We start from the raw sequence: 17,856 nt of genomic DNA, 5'->3' as shown, positions 1-17,856 counted from the left end.
TTTCAAGTATCAAGGGTACTTTGCCCACAAGGCTATCAGCATTCATGGGCAGGGACTGTGTCTTTTCATTCTTTGTATCTCAAACAGCTGCCAGCTCTGGGCCGGGCACCCAGAATATATAGTGCTAACTGTATATTTATATGCAGCTATATATATATATATATATATATATATATATATACATATATGCACACACACACACACACACACACACACATATATATATATATATATATATATATATACACACCTATATATGTATATGTTATATAACTGATCTTTGGTAGGGGGGAAAGACAAGGCAGGTCTTAATAAAACCTCCCCATGTTGTCATAAATAACTGAATTTAATTGTTTCAAGGGGATTCTTATGAATGAGTGGAGGAATCACCATTGAGATGATGACCTTAAATAGGCAGGGAGTCTGGATTCTAGTCTTGGCTTTGGCTAGCACACAGCAAGTCACTTCCCCTCCAAGGCTTTGATTTCCCCAACAGTAAAATGGGGAGAATACTTATCCTGCCTTTGCATTTCCCTCCCAGAGTCCCCCACCCATCTCGATTGAAATCAGACCACTCAGGAAACGTGGACATTTGTAATAGGGAAGGTAGGCTGAAAATCTGCCTGTTTGGCAACTAGAGAAGGATTAAGGAAGTTTGTTTGACATCCAGATCTCCACCTCAAACCACTGAGCCTCTGTATACTTGACAACATTACTGGGGTCATAGAAAAGAGCAGCCCCCACCTTGCTAGTAGGTTAAGGCGCTTCTCCCTCCCAGACAGGAAACAAAAGTATTATTATAGTATTATTCCATTTTATAGAACAGGAAACTGAGGCGGAGAGGTTCAGTGTTTCTCACAGCTAAAAAGTCCAAGCTGAGACTCTGCCCCACGCTTCCAGACTCCAAGGCCACAGTCTTCCACTCAAGTACCTTTTGTGTGTATATCCTGTTTCCTCTACTGGACCACAAATCCCCTCTGGGGGGAGGTCCCGGCTTCCATCTCTCTGCATCCCTGCACCAAGCACAAGGCCCTCCCCAAAAGCCTTCACTCCATGACTGATGACGTCCGAGGCAGACCCCTAGATCTCCCTCTGGCAGCTAGTGAGCAGAAAGCAGGAGCGGTGTTCTGCAACAATGGCTGAAAATGTCAAGGTCGGGATTTCCTTTACACGAGCCGAGCCGAGCAAGGATTCAGAGACAGCTGTCTTCTAGGCCCAAAGCCCACCTCCTGCCTGCACTTGGCCTGGTCCCCACTGGAGCAGCCTTTTGAAAAGCCCAGCCCTGAGCGCTCTGGAGGCAGCTTCTCCCTCCAGGACTTCCATCCCCGCCTAGCCTGGCTCCAAGCGCGCAGCCCCGAACCTCAGACACCTGCCTGTCTAGAGGGCCCTTGAGACAAAAATCCTCCTTAGAGGCTCTCAGCTCATAGAGCTGCTAATCGCCTCTGTCAGCCTCAGGAGAGAACGGGCTTAAGCTCAAAATCGGCCTGAGAGAAGCCAAAAGGCTTAAGTACAGAAGGCATTTTCCCAGTGTGAAGGTTTACTCCTGCTCCCTAGGAGTCCTGTCAGGGCTTGCTTGGGAGGCAGAACTGTATTTTTTGTAGACAACAACCCCATCTTCAGCAGCCTAGTAAACCCACAGGACCTGCCAGGACTCATGGGTTCCCTACCAGGGAAAAAGAGAAGAGGAATATGGCTGTTTCATGACACTCACTAGGGGTGAGGGATGACGGCTCATCCCAGACGTTTGCTTTGTACACAGCCTTTACTGTGAAAATCTTGAACCAGAATGTATCTATGATACCTCTTAATCAACACTGAACCAAATTAGCAAATCTCTAGTCAAGTGGATCCCAATTTGAGGGCTATGAAGTTGTTTTGGTTTTTGTTTAAGTGATTTGCAAATCCACAAATAAGATCCCAATGTGAGGGTTATGGACTCCTTCAAAGCTGAAGTCTTTTTTTAAAAAAAAGATCTGCAAATCCACAAATAAGATCCCAATTTGAGGGTTATGGACTCCTTCAAATCTGAAGTCTTTTTTAAGAGATCTGCAAATCCACAAATAAGATCCCAGTTTGAAGGTTATGGACTCCTTCAAAGCTGAAGTCTTTTTAAAGAGATCTGCAAATCCACAAATTATGCCTTCTGTAAACAACAAATACATCTTACTCACATGTGTTTTTATTTTTCGTATGCATATAGATATTAATAGGATTGCCATTAAAAGCACTCCTGAATTCATAGTAGCTTTGGGTCACATATTTTTCTAAATTAAGATATTATGGCTAATAGCACAATAACTGTCATATGGGGAGGGGTGAAGTCTGAAAGATGAGATGAAAAATGAGGTCCTCATTCTCAAACAGGTTGGAAGCCACATCTCAGCCAAAATTCCACTGAGGAACTGGAAGCTCCTTGGAGAGTACATTTTCCATGACTATATAAGTCAAGAAGGAAGAGATGAGATCTAGACCCAGGCATTCTAACTCCCTAATACCACCCTGTGTTGGAGTATTGACTGGACCTTATATGTTGCTTTTAAAAACTGCTTTTATATTCTTCCCAGCTTCCAATCATCTCCTAAGCTATAGGGCTAGAAGTGCCCTTAAAGATCATTTGTCTTGGCTCTCACGCAGTAAGGGATGAGGAAAATGAGCTAAGATGTAACCAAGGTCATAGAGGAAGAAGTCAGAGCTAAGACAACCTCAGGCTCTCTAGTACTCTTTCCATTAAACCTCAGGGCCTTGAGTTGCTGACTCAAGAAGATGCAGCGTCCAGTGACAGAAAGAGTTTTCTCATCTGGGAGGCTCTCTATACTAATTTAGGTGGCTAAATGGAGGTCATTTTCAGAAGCTGCTACTAATGGAAGAAGAAAGGGGTGGACAAGAAACTAAGGTGTTGGGGGAAAGGGGAATAAGGTTTGGTCCATAGCATGATGAAGAAAACCAATGAGGAATAGTAGAAAGGGGACTGAAAGTTTTGTTTGAGAGAGAGTTTGAGAGCTATTTCTGACTCTTAGTTGCTGTGTAATGCTGGACAAGTGGTTTCCCCTCTCTGCACTTATAGATAAAAATGGACAATCTACTTCTCAGGAGACTTGAAAGGGACACACTTAAAAGGCTAGAGAAATGTGAAATGCTGCAATCATTATCCCTCCTTCATCATGACTATCCTCCAGGTAAGGGCTCTCACACTGGAGGCTAGAAGTTCAAGGGCGAGCTAGCCGGACATGTACTGCACACCCAGTATTATTACCACAGTGGTTCCTTTGTCCCATACCACGGTTCCCTAAGGGCCCTGTGGCCACAAAACTCAATTACTGTTATCATCAGGAGTAATAAAAATGATTCACTTGTATTGAATGTTATAGTTTACAAAGCACTTTCCTGAAAATAATCCAGTGAGGGAAGCATTAATGATCCCATTTTACAAATGATAAAGATACCAAAGTGAAATAATCACACCTAATTCATAAGTACTAGAAACCCTGAGCTTTCAGTACGGAATTCTTGGACCTGTCTGCCCAGATATCTCTCTTTCTGCATGGCAATCAACAGTCAATACTTCAACAATCAGCGGTGGTAAGAACTAAGGAGGGAATGAAATCAGAAAAGCCCAAGAAGTCGGATCAGGATACATATGAATCTCTTCTATGTGTTACACGGCCTCTGCTTCCCCAAACGTAAAACGAAGGCTCTGGACCAGATGGTCTCGCCTTCCCAATTCTGACACTGTGATTTAAAGACCTTCTCTAAGACTAGCGAAGCATCATACCCCACAATCCTGTGCCATCCGTCTCCTGGCCCTTCCCCACATAAAACCTCCCCGCCTTTCTTTGGACATTTTCATTTTCTGTTCCTCAGCCTGTTATTCTCGGTCTCCTCCTCTCTGCCTTCTGGATGCCCTCAGTTGCCAGCTAAAACCCTACCTTACACATTCCCAATCCTCTTCAGCTCTAGAGCCTTCCCTCCGTTAACCACTTGCAATTTATGCCGGGTATCGCTTGCTGTGACTTGTGTGTCTTTTGCCTTTCTTTATATCCTCAGCGCTCAGCTGGGGGCCTGGAACCCAGTAGGTGCCGATAAATGTTGGCGGACTCTGGCCACAGGACGTTCTCCTCTGGGAGACTCTCTACCCGGCCCCGGAACAACATAGGTCCCAGCCCTCTCTCTCCTCCTCTCCCAGCGGGGACGTTCTGCACTTTATAAGATGAATGCAAGGGCGGTCTGGCCCTTCGGCCAGCCGGTGGCCATGGGGACAGCCTGTGAAGGGCCGGTCCAGGGGAAGCCGACCGCATCACCCCCAAGTGGCCTCCCCCTCCTTGAAGCATCCACAAGCTCCCCTCCCTGGATCCTGCCTACAGGGGAGGAGACCCCCACAGCTCCCTGCCTGATGCTCGGGGCTGGGCCCTGCGCAGAGAAGGGGCTTGACTGCCCTTAAAAAACCAGAGCACACCATCAAAGCTCCCAGAATGTCCCTTTCCGTCCCTCAGCTCTGCCCAAAAATAAAAAACGAAAAGCAGGCATGATGTCAAAGCACCACACTGCACCTGTGGGAGGGGGGGGGGGGCCAGGGCTGCGGGAGACTAGGGCCAGCAGTTACCTGCACTGCTTCCCAGGCTCAACTTTCCACCGGAAGGCTCGGACAACCGTCTCACCGCGCTGTGCGCGGCAAGGGTTCGGAGAATACAGGATGCTCCGCGCGGCGGAGGGGGGCAGGGATGCGCCCGGACCTTGGCTGGAGGGAGCAGCCGCTGCCCCGATGCCCACACTCACACCTCCGAGCCCCGGCCGGCCCGCTGTCCGTTCCCGGCCTCCCCCGGGCCAGGCCCCCGGGTTACAGGAGCGGGGCGGCCGGCAAGCGCAGGACCGGGCTACCCTGGACAGAGGAGAGCGGGCGGGGGCGCGAAGGGCCCGGCATCAGCCCGGGCAAGGGCTCAGCCTCGGAGCAGGGAGGCTGCCCGGAGAGCGCGCTCGGGCTGAGGGGGCCCTGGGCCAGTGCCCATCCCTCGCCAACAGCGGGGACCGAGCCCGCCCTTCGCCCTTCCGGGGGGCTCTGAGCCCGCGGGGGGGGGTTCAGGGAGGCCCGCTGTGCCCCGGGGGGAGAGCGCCGCTGGGGAGGGGGGCTCCGTGCCCGGGAAGGGGCTCCGGGACTCACCCTCGCACTGAAAGCCGGCCAGTCCCCAGATGAAGTCGGTGCAGTAGTGGCAGAAGGTGGGCTTGGTGAGCGTCACCTTCCTGAAGCTGTGGCCCGGGGGGGCGGCGGGGGTTGCCGAGGACTTGGGAACCGGCTCCTGTCCCGGCCCCGGCCCCTGGCCCGAGGGGCCGGGCTGCGGGCGGCCCTTGCCGCCACCCCCGAGCTTGGGGCTGGAGGCCGGACTTCCCATACGGGAGCCGGAGCCCGAGCCCGAGCCCGAGCCGGAGGTGCCGCCGCCGCCGCCGCCTCCGAACCAGGAACGAGCGCCCGTAGCCGCCGCCGCCGCCATCCGGCCCGCAGCCCGCCGGGGGCTCAGGCGCGGGGCGCCCAGGGCGCACGGGGGGTTCCGAGCTCCGCAGTCCGCATGGGCCCGGCCGCAGGCAGGAGCCGGAGACGCGCTCAGCTTCCGACTGGCGGCCAGCCCTTGGCCACGGCGCTACTGAGCATGCCCAGAGGCGCCGGCTCCGGCCCACGGGCGCAGGGGGCGGGACCGTGAGGGCCGAGGGGGGCGGGGTTGTCCCCCAGAGGCGCCGGCTCCGGCCCGCGGGGGGGCGGGGGGAGGGGAGGAGCAGAGCGCCCCCTCCCCCCCTCCCCCTCCCCTCCCCCTCCCCCTCCTCCTCCCCCTCCCCTTTCTCCTCCCCTTCCCCTCCCCCCGTCTCCTCAGCCGCACTGAAAGGTGGGAGGCGCGGCGGGGGCGGGGGCGGGGGGGCTGCTTTAGCTCTCCCCCGTCTTCTCTGTTATTTACAAAAGAGGAAACTGAGGCTCGGAGAGGGGCCAGGATTCGCCCGCACTGCGAGTTAATGGCAGAGCCGGCGCTGGCGGGCGCTCAGATTCTTTCAGCACATTCCAGGTTCAGCTCAGGGGTCATAGCCTACTGGGAAGCCTTCCTCCTATTATCTGGTATTTACTTCTCTGTTTACTCGTTTCTATCCGCCGGTAAGAAGTAAGAATAATAAACAATCACTGACATTTAGAGAGAAGTTTACATAACTTTACATAATTTCCATAAATTTACATAATTACTTTGCGTTTTGCATAAATTATCTCGTTTGAGCCTCCTAGCCCCGCCTGTGAGCTGCGACCTAGAGGCATTATAAGACATTTCTAACTAAAGAAAGGGAGGTTCGGAGAGCTCTCTCTTGGCATCCAATTGGTGAGCCTCAGAAGACTCTGACATTAAAATCTTCCTGATTCCTAAAATCAGCACTATCTCTCTCAGTGTGATATAGTGGGAAGCATTCTGAGTCTGAAATCAGAAGAGCTGGGTTCAAATTCTGCCTGGGAGACTTACTACCTTACTACTTACTACTTTCCCTTCTTGAGGCCTCAGTTTTCCTCTCTGCAAATGGTGAATGGGGGTGAACTAGACCTCTTGCAGGGAGGATTATTTTATTCCTGACCTTGCCACCCCAACTCCCTGGTAGCATGGATGCTAACGCAGGATAGGGATTTATTGAATTGCTGAACTCTGACCCCACGTCAGGGGCTTTTCCCCAACCCCCTGCTTTGCTTCTCCTCCCACTCTATCTCAGGACACTGGATGCTCACCTGGGCCAGAGGAGGAGCCTCATTCATCTTGGATTCCCCCTAGATTTTCCAGGGCAGCCAGGATTGCCAGGAAGAAATGGAGGCAGCTTAACAAAGTGCACAGATTTTTGAAATCAGGAGAGCTGTGGATTCCCTTTTGGCTCTGTCTTTTTATAAGTCCCTCTCTCAGTTTCCCCCTCTGTAAAATAAGAGTTAGAGTGGCACTTTAAGATCCATTCCACCTCTAAGATCCTAGAAATGCTTTCCTTCCTGAACCTTGGGCCGTGCTGGGCCCCCTTTTTTTGTATCCGCTATGATTTCATTTTTATTCTAGTTCTTAGAGCCCTTGTTTCTTCTCTTCTGCTAGATTGGGAGCTTGCTGAGAGCAGAAATTAGGTTCTATTCATCTCTTACAGTCCTCAGTGTGCAGCTCAGAACAAATGCTTCTAAATGTTTATTGGAATGAATTTTCAGCTGCATTATACAGAAATTACAGCTCTGCAGCCTAGCACTTTACAAGAATAAGATCTTAGATCCTTTTCCTTTTGTTGCTACCAACTATGAACTAGCAGATTTGCTAAGCATAATGAGAAGCATTCATTTAGGACTTTAAGGTTTATAACATGCTTTACAAATATTCTTTGATTTTTTTTTTTTTTTTCCCCCTGGGAGGTAATGGTTGTTCTTTCTCAAAAAAGGACTATGACATCGGGGGTGGTGGGGTGGCGGTGATACCGTGACATGCAAGTGAATTGGATTTGTGAAAGGTTCCATTTGGATCAAATGGCCAAATATAGATCAGGAGTACTGGAGTCCCCTGATCCTCCATGGGGAAACTGAGGCAGGAAACTGTTAAGTAGCTTTCCCAAGACCACACAGCTAGTATCTGAGGGAAGATTTGAACTCAGAATTACTTGAATGCAGGTCCATCTTTCTATACACTGTGCTTCTTTTGCAGAGGGAGGTGGGTGGGGAATGCATTCTAATGAAATTACATCTTCTTGAATGAAATTAAGATTCATTAAAGTCTTAGAGTATGCTTAATTGGTGGCCTTCTGATTCAACTCAACTAGAATATTATTGAGGATCCTTCCATGCTTGGCTCCAGTCTGGTGGTGGACACAAAGAAGGAACAGTTCTTGGGAAGCCAACTGTGGAAAAGAGCCCATAGCACAGAATATAGAATAAAACAGGCAGGAAAATAGAAATTAATCAAAGTTGAGCAATATCACTCATTCAACAAGTTATTATTGAGTGCTTATAATTTGAAAGACTTCCTCCTGGGCTGTGGGGATAGGGGGTTGGGGAGAGGAAGGGAGGATTGAAGATGATGTGCTTTAGAGATCCTTTAATCCAAAATCCCACCACAAGAGGAGTCTTCTCTACTACTGCCCTGACAGATAATCAGTCAACCTCTCCTAGAATACTTCTGGTATTGGGAGTCTCATCACCTCCTATTGCACCTATTTTCATTGCCAGGAAGTTCTGATAAAGAACTCTTCCCTTGTTTCTGACTTCCAGTAACATTTCTGGTATTTGAAATCTGAAAGCTATATGAAATCTATTTGTTTTTCTTCTCTCTTTCTCAAGTTTTCTCCGAGTTAACCATTCCTAGAATTTTAAGTTAAATTTTCAGTTCATTGAGATCTCTCTGTCTGTTTTATCTCTGTTTCTCTGTCTCTCTGTCTCTCTCTCTCTCTCTCTCTTTCTCTCTCTGTATTTCTTCATCCTGATTCTGTCATCCTACTTGTCATTCCAGTTTCATGTCATCTATAAATTTGATAAGCACCCAAGTGTCACTGAGACAAATGTTCAACAATCAAGACATCAGAAACCTGACTCTAGAGCAGTAATATCAAACTCAAATCAAAATTGGGGCCACTAAACCCTTACTTAAAAATCCTAGCAAGCAACATGTTGATTTAGAAAACTGTATATTCACATTATCTGTATTCTATTGGATTTTTGTTTATTTTGTTAAATATTTCCTAAATACATTTATACCTGGTTCTGGCCACTTGGGATTGTTGCCTACCTAGTGGGCACAGAGCTAACCTAAGGCTCTGACACCTCTGTTCTAGGATGATCCCACTTTTCATCACTACTCTTTGGGTTCATGAAGTCATTCAGTTCTGAGTATATCTTACATCAACCAATATTTCTACAGACATCTATTAAACAGTTTCCATGGGCAAGATCCTATCTTCTACAGAGGAGGTTACAAACATAGGTATGAGATAAACTATGCTTTCAAGATGTTGACACCTAAATGCTACATCTAGTCTCCAGCTCTCCATCTTGACTTCTATGAAATTTAATCATATTATGCCCACTGTATGCAGTAGTTTCCTGATCTATCCATTTAATTATCCACTCAAAGGAGGTGGAATAGATGGTTTACCACACATGGTAAGTGTTATAGGAATGCCTAAAAGGAAGAGGTCAATGAGAAAGGAGTTAGTCAGGGAAAGCATCTTATTTTGCAGGAAGAGGAAGGGAGGAAGGGAGGGAAGAGAGAGTGAGTTGAGCTCTGAAGACATGCATGTTCCCAGTGTTCAATGCCCTCAATTGTCTCAGGTCTCCCTAACTTACAAATCTTTTCTCCTGTTCCTTTCCTCCAAGTGGGCTGAGCTCCAACCAAATTGACCCCCATCCATACATATATTGTGCCTGATCACCTTCATATCTTTCATTATATATATATATATATATAACATAATATTATATACACACACACAATACAATATGTAGTATAATTGTGTGTGCTTCATCCACCCACCAGACTGTAAGGTTCTTGAGGGCAGGCCCTAGGAATTGTTTAATCTTTGGGTCTTGTCCTTTGTTGACCTTCTTCAATAGTTTTCAGTCATTTCCAACTCTTCATGAGCCTGTTTGAGATTTTCTTGGCAAACAAAGATAGTGGAGTGGTTTGCCATTTCCTTCTCCAGCTCATTTTATAGATGAGGAAATTTCTCTGTACACTGTAAACACTTAATAATTATAATCTGAATTTAAATGAATTGAATGGAAAGAGGAAATACATTTTGAGGCATGGGGAAACTCAGTGGTATCAATGAGATTTGGAGTAGCAGGATGGAAACAGGTGGTAGAGGGCCTTGAATGCCAGGATAAATAGTATAGACTTGACCTGGTAAACAATAGGCAATGATCATTTTTTTCCTAACTCCATCTGGGTTGGCTCCCTCTTTGTTCTTTGAAGAATCATTATTAGGATGTAGGATATGGATATTTTCTCAAAGCAGTTTATCATCCATCATCTTATATATCAAGGGCTCAACACCAAAAAATAAAACTTACAGAGCATTCCCTACATGTTATCTTCCTTCTCCTAATATTCTCTGACATCTGTACAATATTTAAGTGATTCCAAAACACTTCAGCATCCATTGCTTTGAGGACCTGGGATTTCACTGGGACAGATTCTCCATATGTACCTCAGTAGATAATATTTAAAAGTTGCAGTGATACATCTTGGGTATTTCATCTCTTGCTGGCCACTGAACCTCTAAGGATCTCTGCCTTTAATCATGAAGATCCATACTGTCCTGCAAACCTTATTCCTGAGATTCTACCCCTAGTATCAGATAGCCAAAGACAAAAGAAGGGTTGTTTAGTCCCACCCACTGGCTTAGATTTCAAGAACTGAGCATCATTTCTGCCCCCATCAGGAAGCTTTGTGGGAAGCATTGTAGTAGTAGTAGAGGTGTCTCCTATGCAGGGATAGGGACTGGACAGGTGATTTCACTGGGACAGGAAACTCCCTTTACCTGTTCAAGACTGTATTATCTCTGCTATTTATAATCTTAAAGGGCTTTCTTGAGCACTAAGAGTATAAATGGCTTTCCCAGGGTCACACTGCCAATATCAGCATTTATGTAGTTTTTATTATATGCCAGATATTATGCTAACTTAAAAGACCCTAAATATTATCTCTTTTGATCCTCACAACAATCCACAAATGCTGGTGGTATTATTTCCCGTTCTATAGTTGAAGAAACTGAGGCAAACAGAAGTTCCATGACTTGCCCAGAGTTATGTAACTAGTATGATTTTTGAACTCGGAGCTTCCCGATTCTAGACTGCAGGGGTCCTCAAACTACACCCGCAGCCAGATGCAGCAGCTGAGGACATGTATCCCCCTCACCGAGAGCTATGAAGTTTCTTTATTTAAAGGGCCACAAAACAAAGTTCTTGTTTTTATTATAGTCCGGCCCTCCAACAGTCTGAGGGACAGTGAACTGGCCCCCTATTTAAAAAGTTTGAGGACCCCAGTTGCCTTTACAACGACAATAATAACCATTCCCTTTCTATAGATAGTCCCTTGTTTGGGATTTATAAAGAACTTTCTGCATAGCATCGTTATAAGTTCATAAATATTATTATCCCAATCATACAAAAAAGTGAGGCCCAAAGAAGTTATGATTTACCATTACTCAGTTGTGACTCTCTATCCTTCACTGCCTTGCTTCAGTTGCCTTCTCACTGTGGAATTTCCTTCATACCTCGTGGCTTTCTCACCCTGAAACATCCCTTTGACCCAAGAGCCCCCTTGTCCCACTGGTGAGCTACTTCCAGTTTGAGGAAGAGCCCAGGTTCTCTCCTTTCAGGTCAATACTGCGGACTCTCAGTACTTCATCTCCCCCACTGTGCCCCCAAGGATGCTTTCTCCTCCAGCCCTTCAGCTTCCAGCTCCAGCCTTCTCCCAACTTTTCCCCTTACACTTAAATTCACTTCCCCAGGGCAGACCGGCACAAAATAAAAGCTTTCTAACTGACTGTCTGACTTCACTACAGCCTGGGCTGAAATTTGCCTTGTGACTCCTAAACCTCGGCACTTTGACCTCCACATCGTGTTATTTCTCAAGTTTCCTTATGAGCTTCACATAATCTATCCCTCTTTTACAGAAGCTGAAAGAGAAGATTCAGGAAAATCTAAAAGCCAGTCAGACTGGCCTAGAAATTTAGATCTGCGGTAGGCTCAGGGGGCATGGACCAAAAGTGCTGTGCGTTAACTGATAGGAAATCGAATCCAAGAGGTAACGCTTTCCTACTAGAAACGAAAAACGTTATTTTTTATCGGAGATTTTTATTTACAAGACACACGCACAGCACTGAGAGTTGCAAGTCCTTTTGTTCCAACGGAACACTTTTGGGCGAACGTCCACGTTCAGGAGCCCTGCTCTGCCCTTTAGCTCTTGCTCTCCGCCAGCCACAACGCATCCCTCGCTCCTGCGGTTCCTCGAGCTCAAAGAGCGAGCGCTGCTTTCGCTGCCCGCCCTGCCAGCGCCAAGTTTATCTCAGATTTAACGCCGTCCCTCCGAGCAGCGGGGATGCAATCTCTGCTGGTTCGCTTGGCTTTGTAAACTGCGAGCGGAGGACCAGAGAGAGCCGCTCTCGGGGGCGGAGGCCCCAGGCGGCGAGCTCTCCCGGAGGCTTCGGCAAAGCGACGCGCTGCCATTCGTCGGCTTCCACGGGGGGGGGGGGGGGCTCTGCCCGGTTGACATCTCCGGTCCTCTGATCATTGCGCCCGAGTTGGTTGGGAAACACAGGCCGGGCCCCAATTTGGGGTCGGGAGAGCCAGACTGCGAGCTCCGGCTCCCCCATTTACCGGCCTGTGACCTTGCGTGCCCTCTTGGGCTTCAGGATTCCCAGCCGGGGGGGGGGGGGGGGGGGGGGTTGGATGGACGCCGCGGCTTCTCGCCCAGCCAGACGCTCCCGATCTCAGGTCGGCGCACTCTAACCCTTTCCCCGGCCGGGGCCCCGCCCCTAACCCGACTCCAGGCTGCCCGGAAGAGCAGGATCAGGAAGCAGCCGCAGGAAACCGCTAGGGAGGATCCGTTCTCCCGGAGGGGGAGGGGGAGAGGGGGAGGGGGAAGGGGAGGGGGAGGGGCTCCGCGCCGGGGAGGCGTGGCGAGGTTCCGGGGCCGCGCGCGCTCTCCCGGGAGCCGGAGCCGGAAGCCGGCCGCGCCATCTCGCTCCGTTGGCGCGGAGCCGCCGCTTCGGAGCGCCTCGGGGCTGGCGGCCGGATGGGGGCTCGGAGCACGCGGGCCGCGGCGCCGCTGCTGCCGCTCGTCGCCCTCCTGCCGCCCACCCTCGCCTCCTGCCTCTTCTCGGTGGACGCCTCCACAGCCACGGGGCAGCTGCAGCCGTTCTGGAGGAGCACGGGCTTCTGGTAGGCCGAGCTCGCCTCCCCGCGGCCGGCGCCTGGGACGTCGGCTGGGGGCAGTAACGCGCGCCGCCCCCCCCTCCCCCTCCCCCCACGGGCCGCGTCCCGCCTCCTCCGGCGCCGCTGTCAGGGAGAAAGGCTCCCCGAAGTCCCCCGAGTCCTTCCCCCCGTTGTTCTTTCTCGGTTCTGTCTGAGAGGCCGGCGCCCACCCGGATAGTGCTCGGGGTGAATCCCACGGGATGCCAGGGGTCGGTTCTGACCTTAGCGCCCCGCACCCACCTGGAGGGAGACCCGTCCAATCACAGCGTCGCCCTCCCTCGCGACCTCTGCGGATGAACAGCAATAGCTTTGAAGCGACGTCTGCTGGGGAGCTTTCCCTCGTACCCCGCACAAATCTGCCTCCTCAACTTGCTGCTTTGGACCTAGCTCTCTTCTCTTGGGTCAGACTCCGATTTGGCCGCTCCCTCCCGGGACAGTTTTTCGGACGCTTCAGGGATACTTTCGGAACTTCTTGTCCCCCCCGAAGTTCCCTTATTTGCACACAGTAGGCGCTAAATACTTGCCGAAGTGACCTGAATGCAGGGTAAACATTTCTAGCCTCCTCAGCTGGTTCTCTTGTGAGTGTCTGCTCATCGGCATCGGGGAAGAATCACAGCTTCTCTGATTTGCCAGTTCCTCCTAGTGCTTGAGGGAAAATAAAATTAATCACACACACACACACATAACATAAGGGGTCACGCACTGAACTAGTAACTGAGAGTGGCTGCCGGTGGCTGGAGTTTGTGCAGATAAAGCATCCCGGATTTACCTGGAATCACTCCTTGGGGGGCGGGGCCAGAGCGGGTACGGCTTGTACAACTCAATATACCTCTGGGTAAAACAATTAGTGCTCAGAGATTGTTTCCTGAATGAATGCAGGACTGTCAGTGAAATGATGACATTGTTATTCTCTATTTCAACTGTCTATTATTTCCTTAATGTGGGCACTCCCTCCCCCAGCGGGGACCCTTCCTAGCTCCGAAGATGCTTTCTCTGGCGTCTCTACTCTCATTGGCTCGAGCTCTCATTAGCTGTATCCTCTCCATCCTTAGGGAACCCGTAGTAACAAGACTGCAATTCCATTTAACCACTTAACATCAATTAGCTTTTACAAAAGGATGTTTACCTTGCGGGCTTGGCCAGGACTGACACACAACCCCTTAGGAGAATACTTGCTCCCCTACCACTTCTGTCTCTGGGACGAATATAGGCTTCACTTAGCACGGTTCCTCCACAGCATCTGTCTCACCAACTTCATGTTCAAATGCGCTATGACTTTTAGATAAGCCTGTCTCTCGGCTACTGCTGGACCGGATCGCCCCAGAGGTCACTCCGCGCTCCTCAGGTTATGCTGCTGGTCTGGCTGGAAAACTCAGACTCAGAAATGAGAGGATGCCAAGGGGTCCTATAGAGCCCTTTGGACCATTTGAACTCCCAAAGTCAAAGAACACATTCCCCTCAGGGGATGTGCAACTGAAGAAGTCACTGAGATTCTTCTAAAAGGGAAGGAGGCATAGCTGATGCTGGCAGGCTTTTTTGAATTTCTCTCTAGTGCATCAAATAGCTCCTCTTCAGAGTAAGTTAAATGGAACCAGTTACGGAATATTGTTTGTTTCTCCAAAGGCAGTTTCCTTACATGGCATCATAATTCTCTCAGAAGCTATTCCCTAGTGTCCTTAACATGGAAAAGGAAACATCTTTTCCTCAGCAAAGGACTAGGATCTTTAGTGATTTCACTCAATTATTGACCAGAATTAAGATGAATGACTGTGAACTCCATGGATGGCAACAGTCGCAGGGTAGCTAAGAGAATCACCAAAGATGTAAAGTTAGAGATGTCCAGATTATTTGAGTAGGTAAAAAGCTACAATCTGAAAGCTTCTAATACCAGAAATATAATTAAATTGGAATAGGTCAGGACTTTTCCCCCCGGGTGAGATTTCTAAGTTTATACCAATTTCTTTTGTTTTTATATTTCATTTCTTAACAAACCTCTCTACCTCCCCAATCATAAAACCGTCCTTTATAGCAAAGAATAATAATGAAAAAATAAGCAGGAGGATGGAAGAGAAGCGTTTCATTAAAATGAACCAATATATCCTGAATGAGACATTTACTTTTTGGGATCTGACCCATTTGGCAATTTTTTAAAAAAAATTTGCTTGACTATACATATTTGCTCTAAAGGGATTTTTTCCTCCCTTCTTTTCAATTTGTGGGATCAGGGAGAGGTAGGAAGGAAAGACAATAAAAATTTGTTAGGCAAAAAAAAAAAAAATAGAATTAACAGCTGGCTTAAAAAGTAGTGATCTCCCTGTGGCTCAAAAAGTTAAGGCAGCGGCTAAATGATCCATCTATTAAGGATACCAGGGTAAGCATTCCTGCATTGACTAGGGGGTTGTACACAATATGGGCTGTATAGTAGCTGAATTGATGATAGGTATGCTTTGCCCAGGGGCCCTGTAAATATGGGGTGTCCATAAAGAGGTGCTTGGGAGTGATATCTTTTTCTTGATCTTTTTGGTTTTTTCCAGCCCACCTTTGCCCCATGAAAAGTCAGACCGATACGATCTCAGCAAAGACCAGCAGCTCAATCTTGCCTATATTGCATCTATCCCTCATGGGGGCATCGAACAGGTCCGAATTCATTGGTTACTGGACCTCATCACAGTCAGGTGAGCCCTCTTGATTTCCTGAGGAACTATATTAGCAGCCATGAAATTTACATGAGAGAAATAAAAGGGCTGTATCTCCTACCTATGATTGTATGATGGAAGAAAGCCAGAACTGGGAATCAAGAGACTTGGGTTTTCGTTTCAGTTCCACCATTCCCTAACTACGTGATCCTGGCCAAATCATTTCTCCTCTCTGGGGCTTCAGAGATATCTATAAAATGGAAATTATTACACTTGCACTTTCTACTATGCAAGTCCATGTGGCAAAAGAGCTTTGCTAACCTTAAACTGTCATATAAATGTTATTATGCTATAATTATATATACTGTAGTATTATATAGTATACCATATTATACGATATATATACTATACTATACATTACATAATTTTATAGTATATAAGTGTATAAAATATGTATAGCATGCTATATATAATATATAACAAAATATGTTAAACACATATATAAAATATAATCATATAATGTATAGTATAATATATGCTATATTAGGATAATATAATGTAGAATAATTACATTAGTTATTCTACTAATATTATTAATAATGATAGGAAGAAGATTATATAGCATGTATCATGAAGTGCTACAAGCTTTAAAACTATTATCTCATTTGATTCACAAAACAATCCTGCTTTGAGAATTCTTTTTTGCGATAGATGTTGCGATTATCCCCATTTTGTTGTTGTTTATATGTTTCGTTGTGTCCAATTCTTCATGATCCTATTTGGAGTTTTCTTGTGGTTTGCCATCTCCTTCTCCAGCGTATTTTATGGATAAGGAAACTGAGGCAAACAGGGTTAAGTGACTTGCTCAGGGTCACTCAGATAAAAAGTCTCTTAGGCTAGATTTGAATTCAGGTTTTCCTAACTCTGTACTCTATCCACAGCACCACATAGCTGCTTTATTATTACATCATTCTCATCATCATCTCTGATTCCTCTAATGTATGAGTCTCTCCACAGACACAGATCACACTCCTTCTGTGTTGGAGTAGACAGTTTGTCAGGAGTTGCTGTGGCTGAAATCTGGCTGGGATATAGAGGTTTCTGCCCTGAGCTAGACTGGTCCTCAGGCAAGAGATATCCCACAGTCCATCTCTAAGCCCATACCCATCTTTCCAGTTTGTCTAGACCTACCGGAACTTAGGCTATCTTGGCATTGCCTTCAGGAACCAAGGGCTCATTTTAATGCTATGATTTAGCTTGGGGAGGATGCCTGGAGAAAATTATCATGCTTAGCATAATCCCTGGCACATAGCAGGTGCTTTAAAAAGGTTTGCTGACTGACAGTAATATTATTATTACATTGTTATATTCTAGTATTTATGAAGCAACTAGATGACACAATGGATAGTCTATTGGTCTTAGAATCAGGAAGACCTGCATCATCATTTACTAGCTATGTGGCCCTGGGCATATCTCTTAAGTAGCACTTGGGATAGTCAAGTTGGGAGGTTGAATACAACTATGAGGTTGGAATCAGGGAGATCTGAGTTCAAATCTAACCTTTGACATTTGTGATATGATCTTGGACAAGTCACTTAACCTTTGTTTGCCTTCAGTTTCCTCATCTCCAAAATGGGGATAGTAGCATCTATCTTCCAGAATTGTTGTGAGGATAAACGTGATAATATTTGTATAGCGTCTTATAAACCCTAAAGTTCTATGTAAACATTAGTTATTGTTATTAATATTATTGCTAGGTATAATGTCAAGTATTATAGTAATATAATGATATGAAGGAGAGGCAGTGTGACATAATATTTAGAGAACCAATCACAAATTGGCATTGATGAAGAAATCTGCCATTCCACAAGTCCTCAGCAGTGATCATAGGATAATGATATCAATGATTTAGAGTTAGGAAGCACCTTAGAAGCTATTAAGTTCAACTCCCTCATTTTACAGATGAGGAAACTTTGCCTAGGAAGGGTAAATGTTTTTCCCAGGGTCACCCTGTTAATAAGTATTTGAGACAGTCTTCCTGTCTCCAAGACCAGTGTCCTGATGAAATCATGAGTCTGGAATCATTATATTATGATGTTATTAAGTCTGGACCCAATGTAATATAATCTTATTAAGCTTTAATAATAATTTATCTTTCCCATCATTATTAAATCACCAGATATATTCTACATTCACACACCACTATGAATGAGAATGATCTAAATAGGTTCAAGTTGGGTTAGTCCTTAAATGGGAGACTGCTGAATGTGAATA

General features: G+C 46.9%; 2 protein-coding genes across 11 annotated transcripts in view; one reads left to right on the top strand and one right to left on the bottom strand.

Moving 5' to 3' along the window:
• Positions 1 to 5,498, bottom strand: part of DGKQ (diacylglycerol kinase theta) — a 101,857-nt gene extending 96,359 nt beyond the window's left edge. The window contains exon 1 of one of the 2 annotated variants that reach the window (XM_031942662.1): positions 5,156 to 5,498. In XM_031942662.1, coding sequence (XP_031798522.1) covers positions 5,156 to 5,483 — 328 coding nt within the window. In that variant the 5' untranslated portion in view covers positions 5,484 to 5,498. Of the gene's footprint in view, positions 1 to 4,600; positions 5,128 to 5,155 lie in introns of those variants that run through there. The other variant, XM_031942663.1, reaches the window with a different exon arrangement.
• A 6,309-nt stretch (positions 5,499 to 11,807) lies between these two features.
• The window catches only part of IDUA (alpha-L-iduronidase), a 79,285-nt gene continuing 73,236 nt past the window's right edge, over positions 11,808 to 17,856 (top strand). For 3 of the 9 annotated variants that reach the window (XM_031943003.1, XM_031943000.1, XM_031942999.1), the window contains exons 1-2: positions 11,808 to 12,913; positions 15,481 to 15,621. In XM_031943003.1, the coding sequence (XP_031798863.1) occupies positions 12,768 to 12,913; positions 15,481 to 15,621 (287 nt within the window). In that variant the 5' untranslated portion in view covers positions 11,808 to 12,767. The other 6 variants (XR_004230318.1, XM_031943001.1, XM_031943004.1 and 3 more) reach the window with 5 other exon arrangements.

Source organism: Sarcophilus harrisii, chromosome 6 (genome assembly GCF_902635505.1).
Source record: "Sarcophilus harrisii chromosome 6, mSarHar1.11, whole genome shotgun sequence".
In the NCBI taxonomy this organism is placed as follows: Eukaryota; Metazoa; Chordata; class Mammalia; order Dasyuromorphia; family Dasyuridae; genus Sarcophilus; species Sarcophilus harrisii.
The sequence above is the reverse complement of the archived record's forward strand: the minus strand, read 5'-3'. Positions and strand labels throughout refer to the sequence as shown.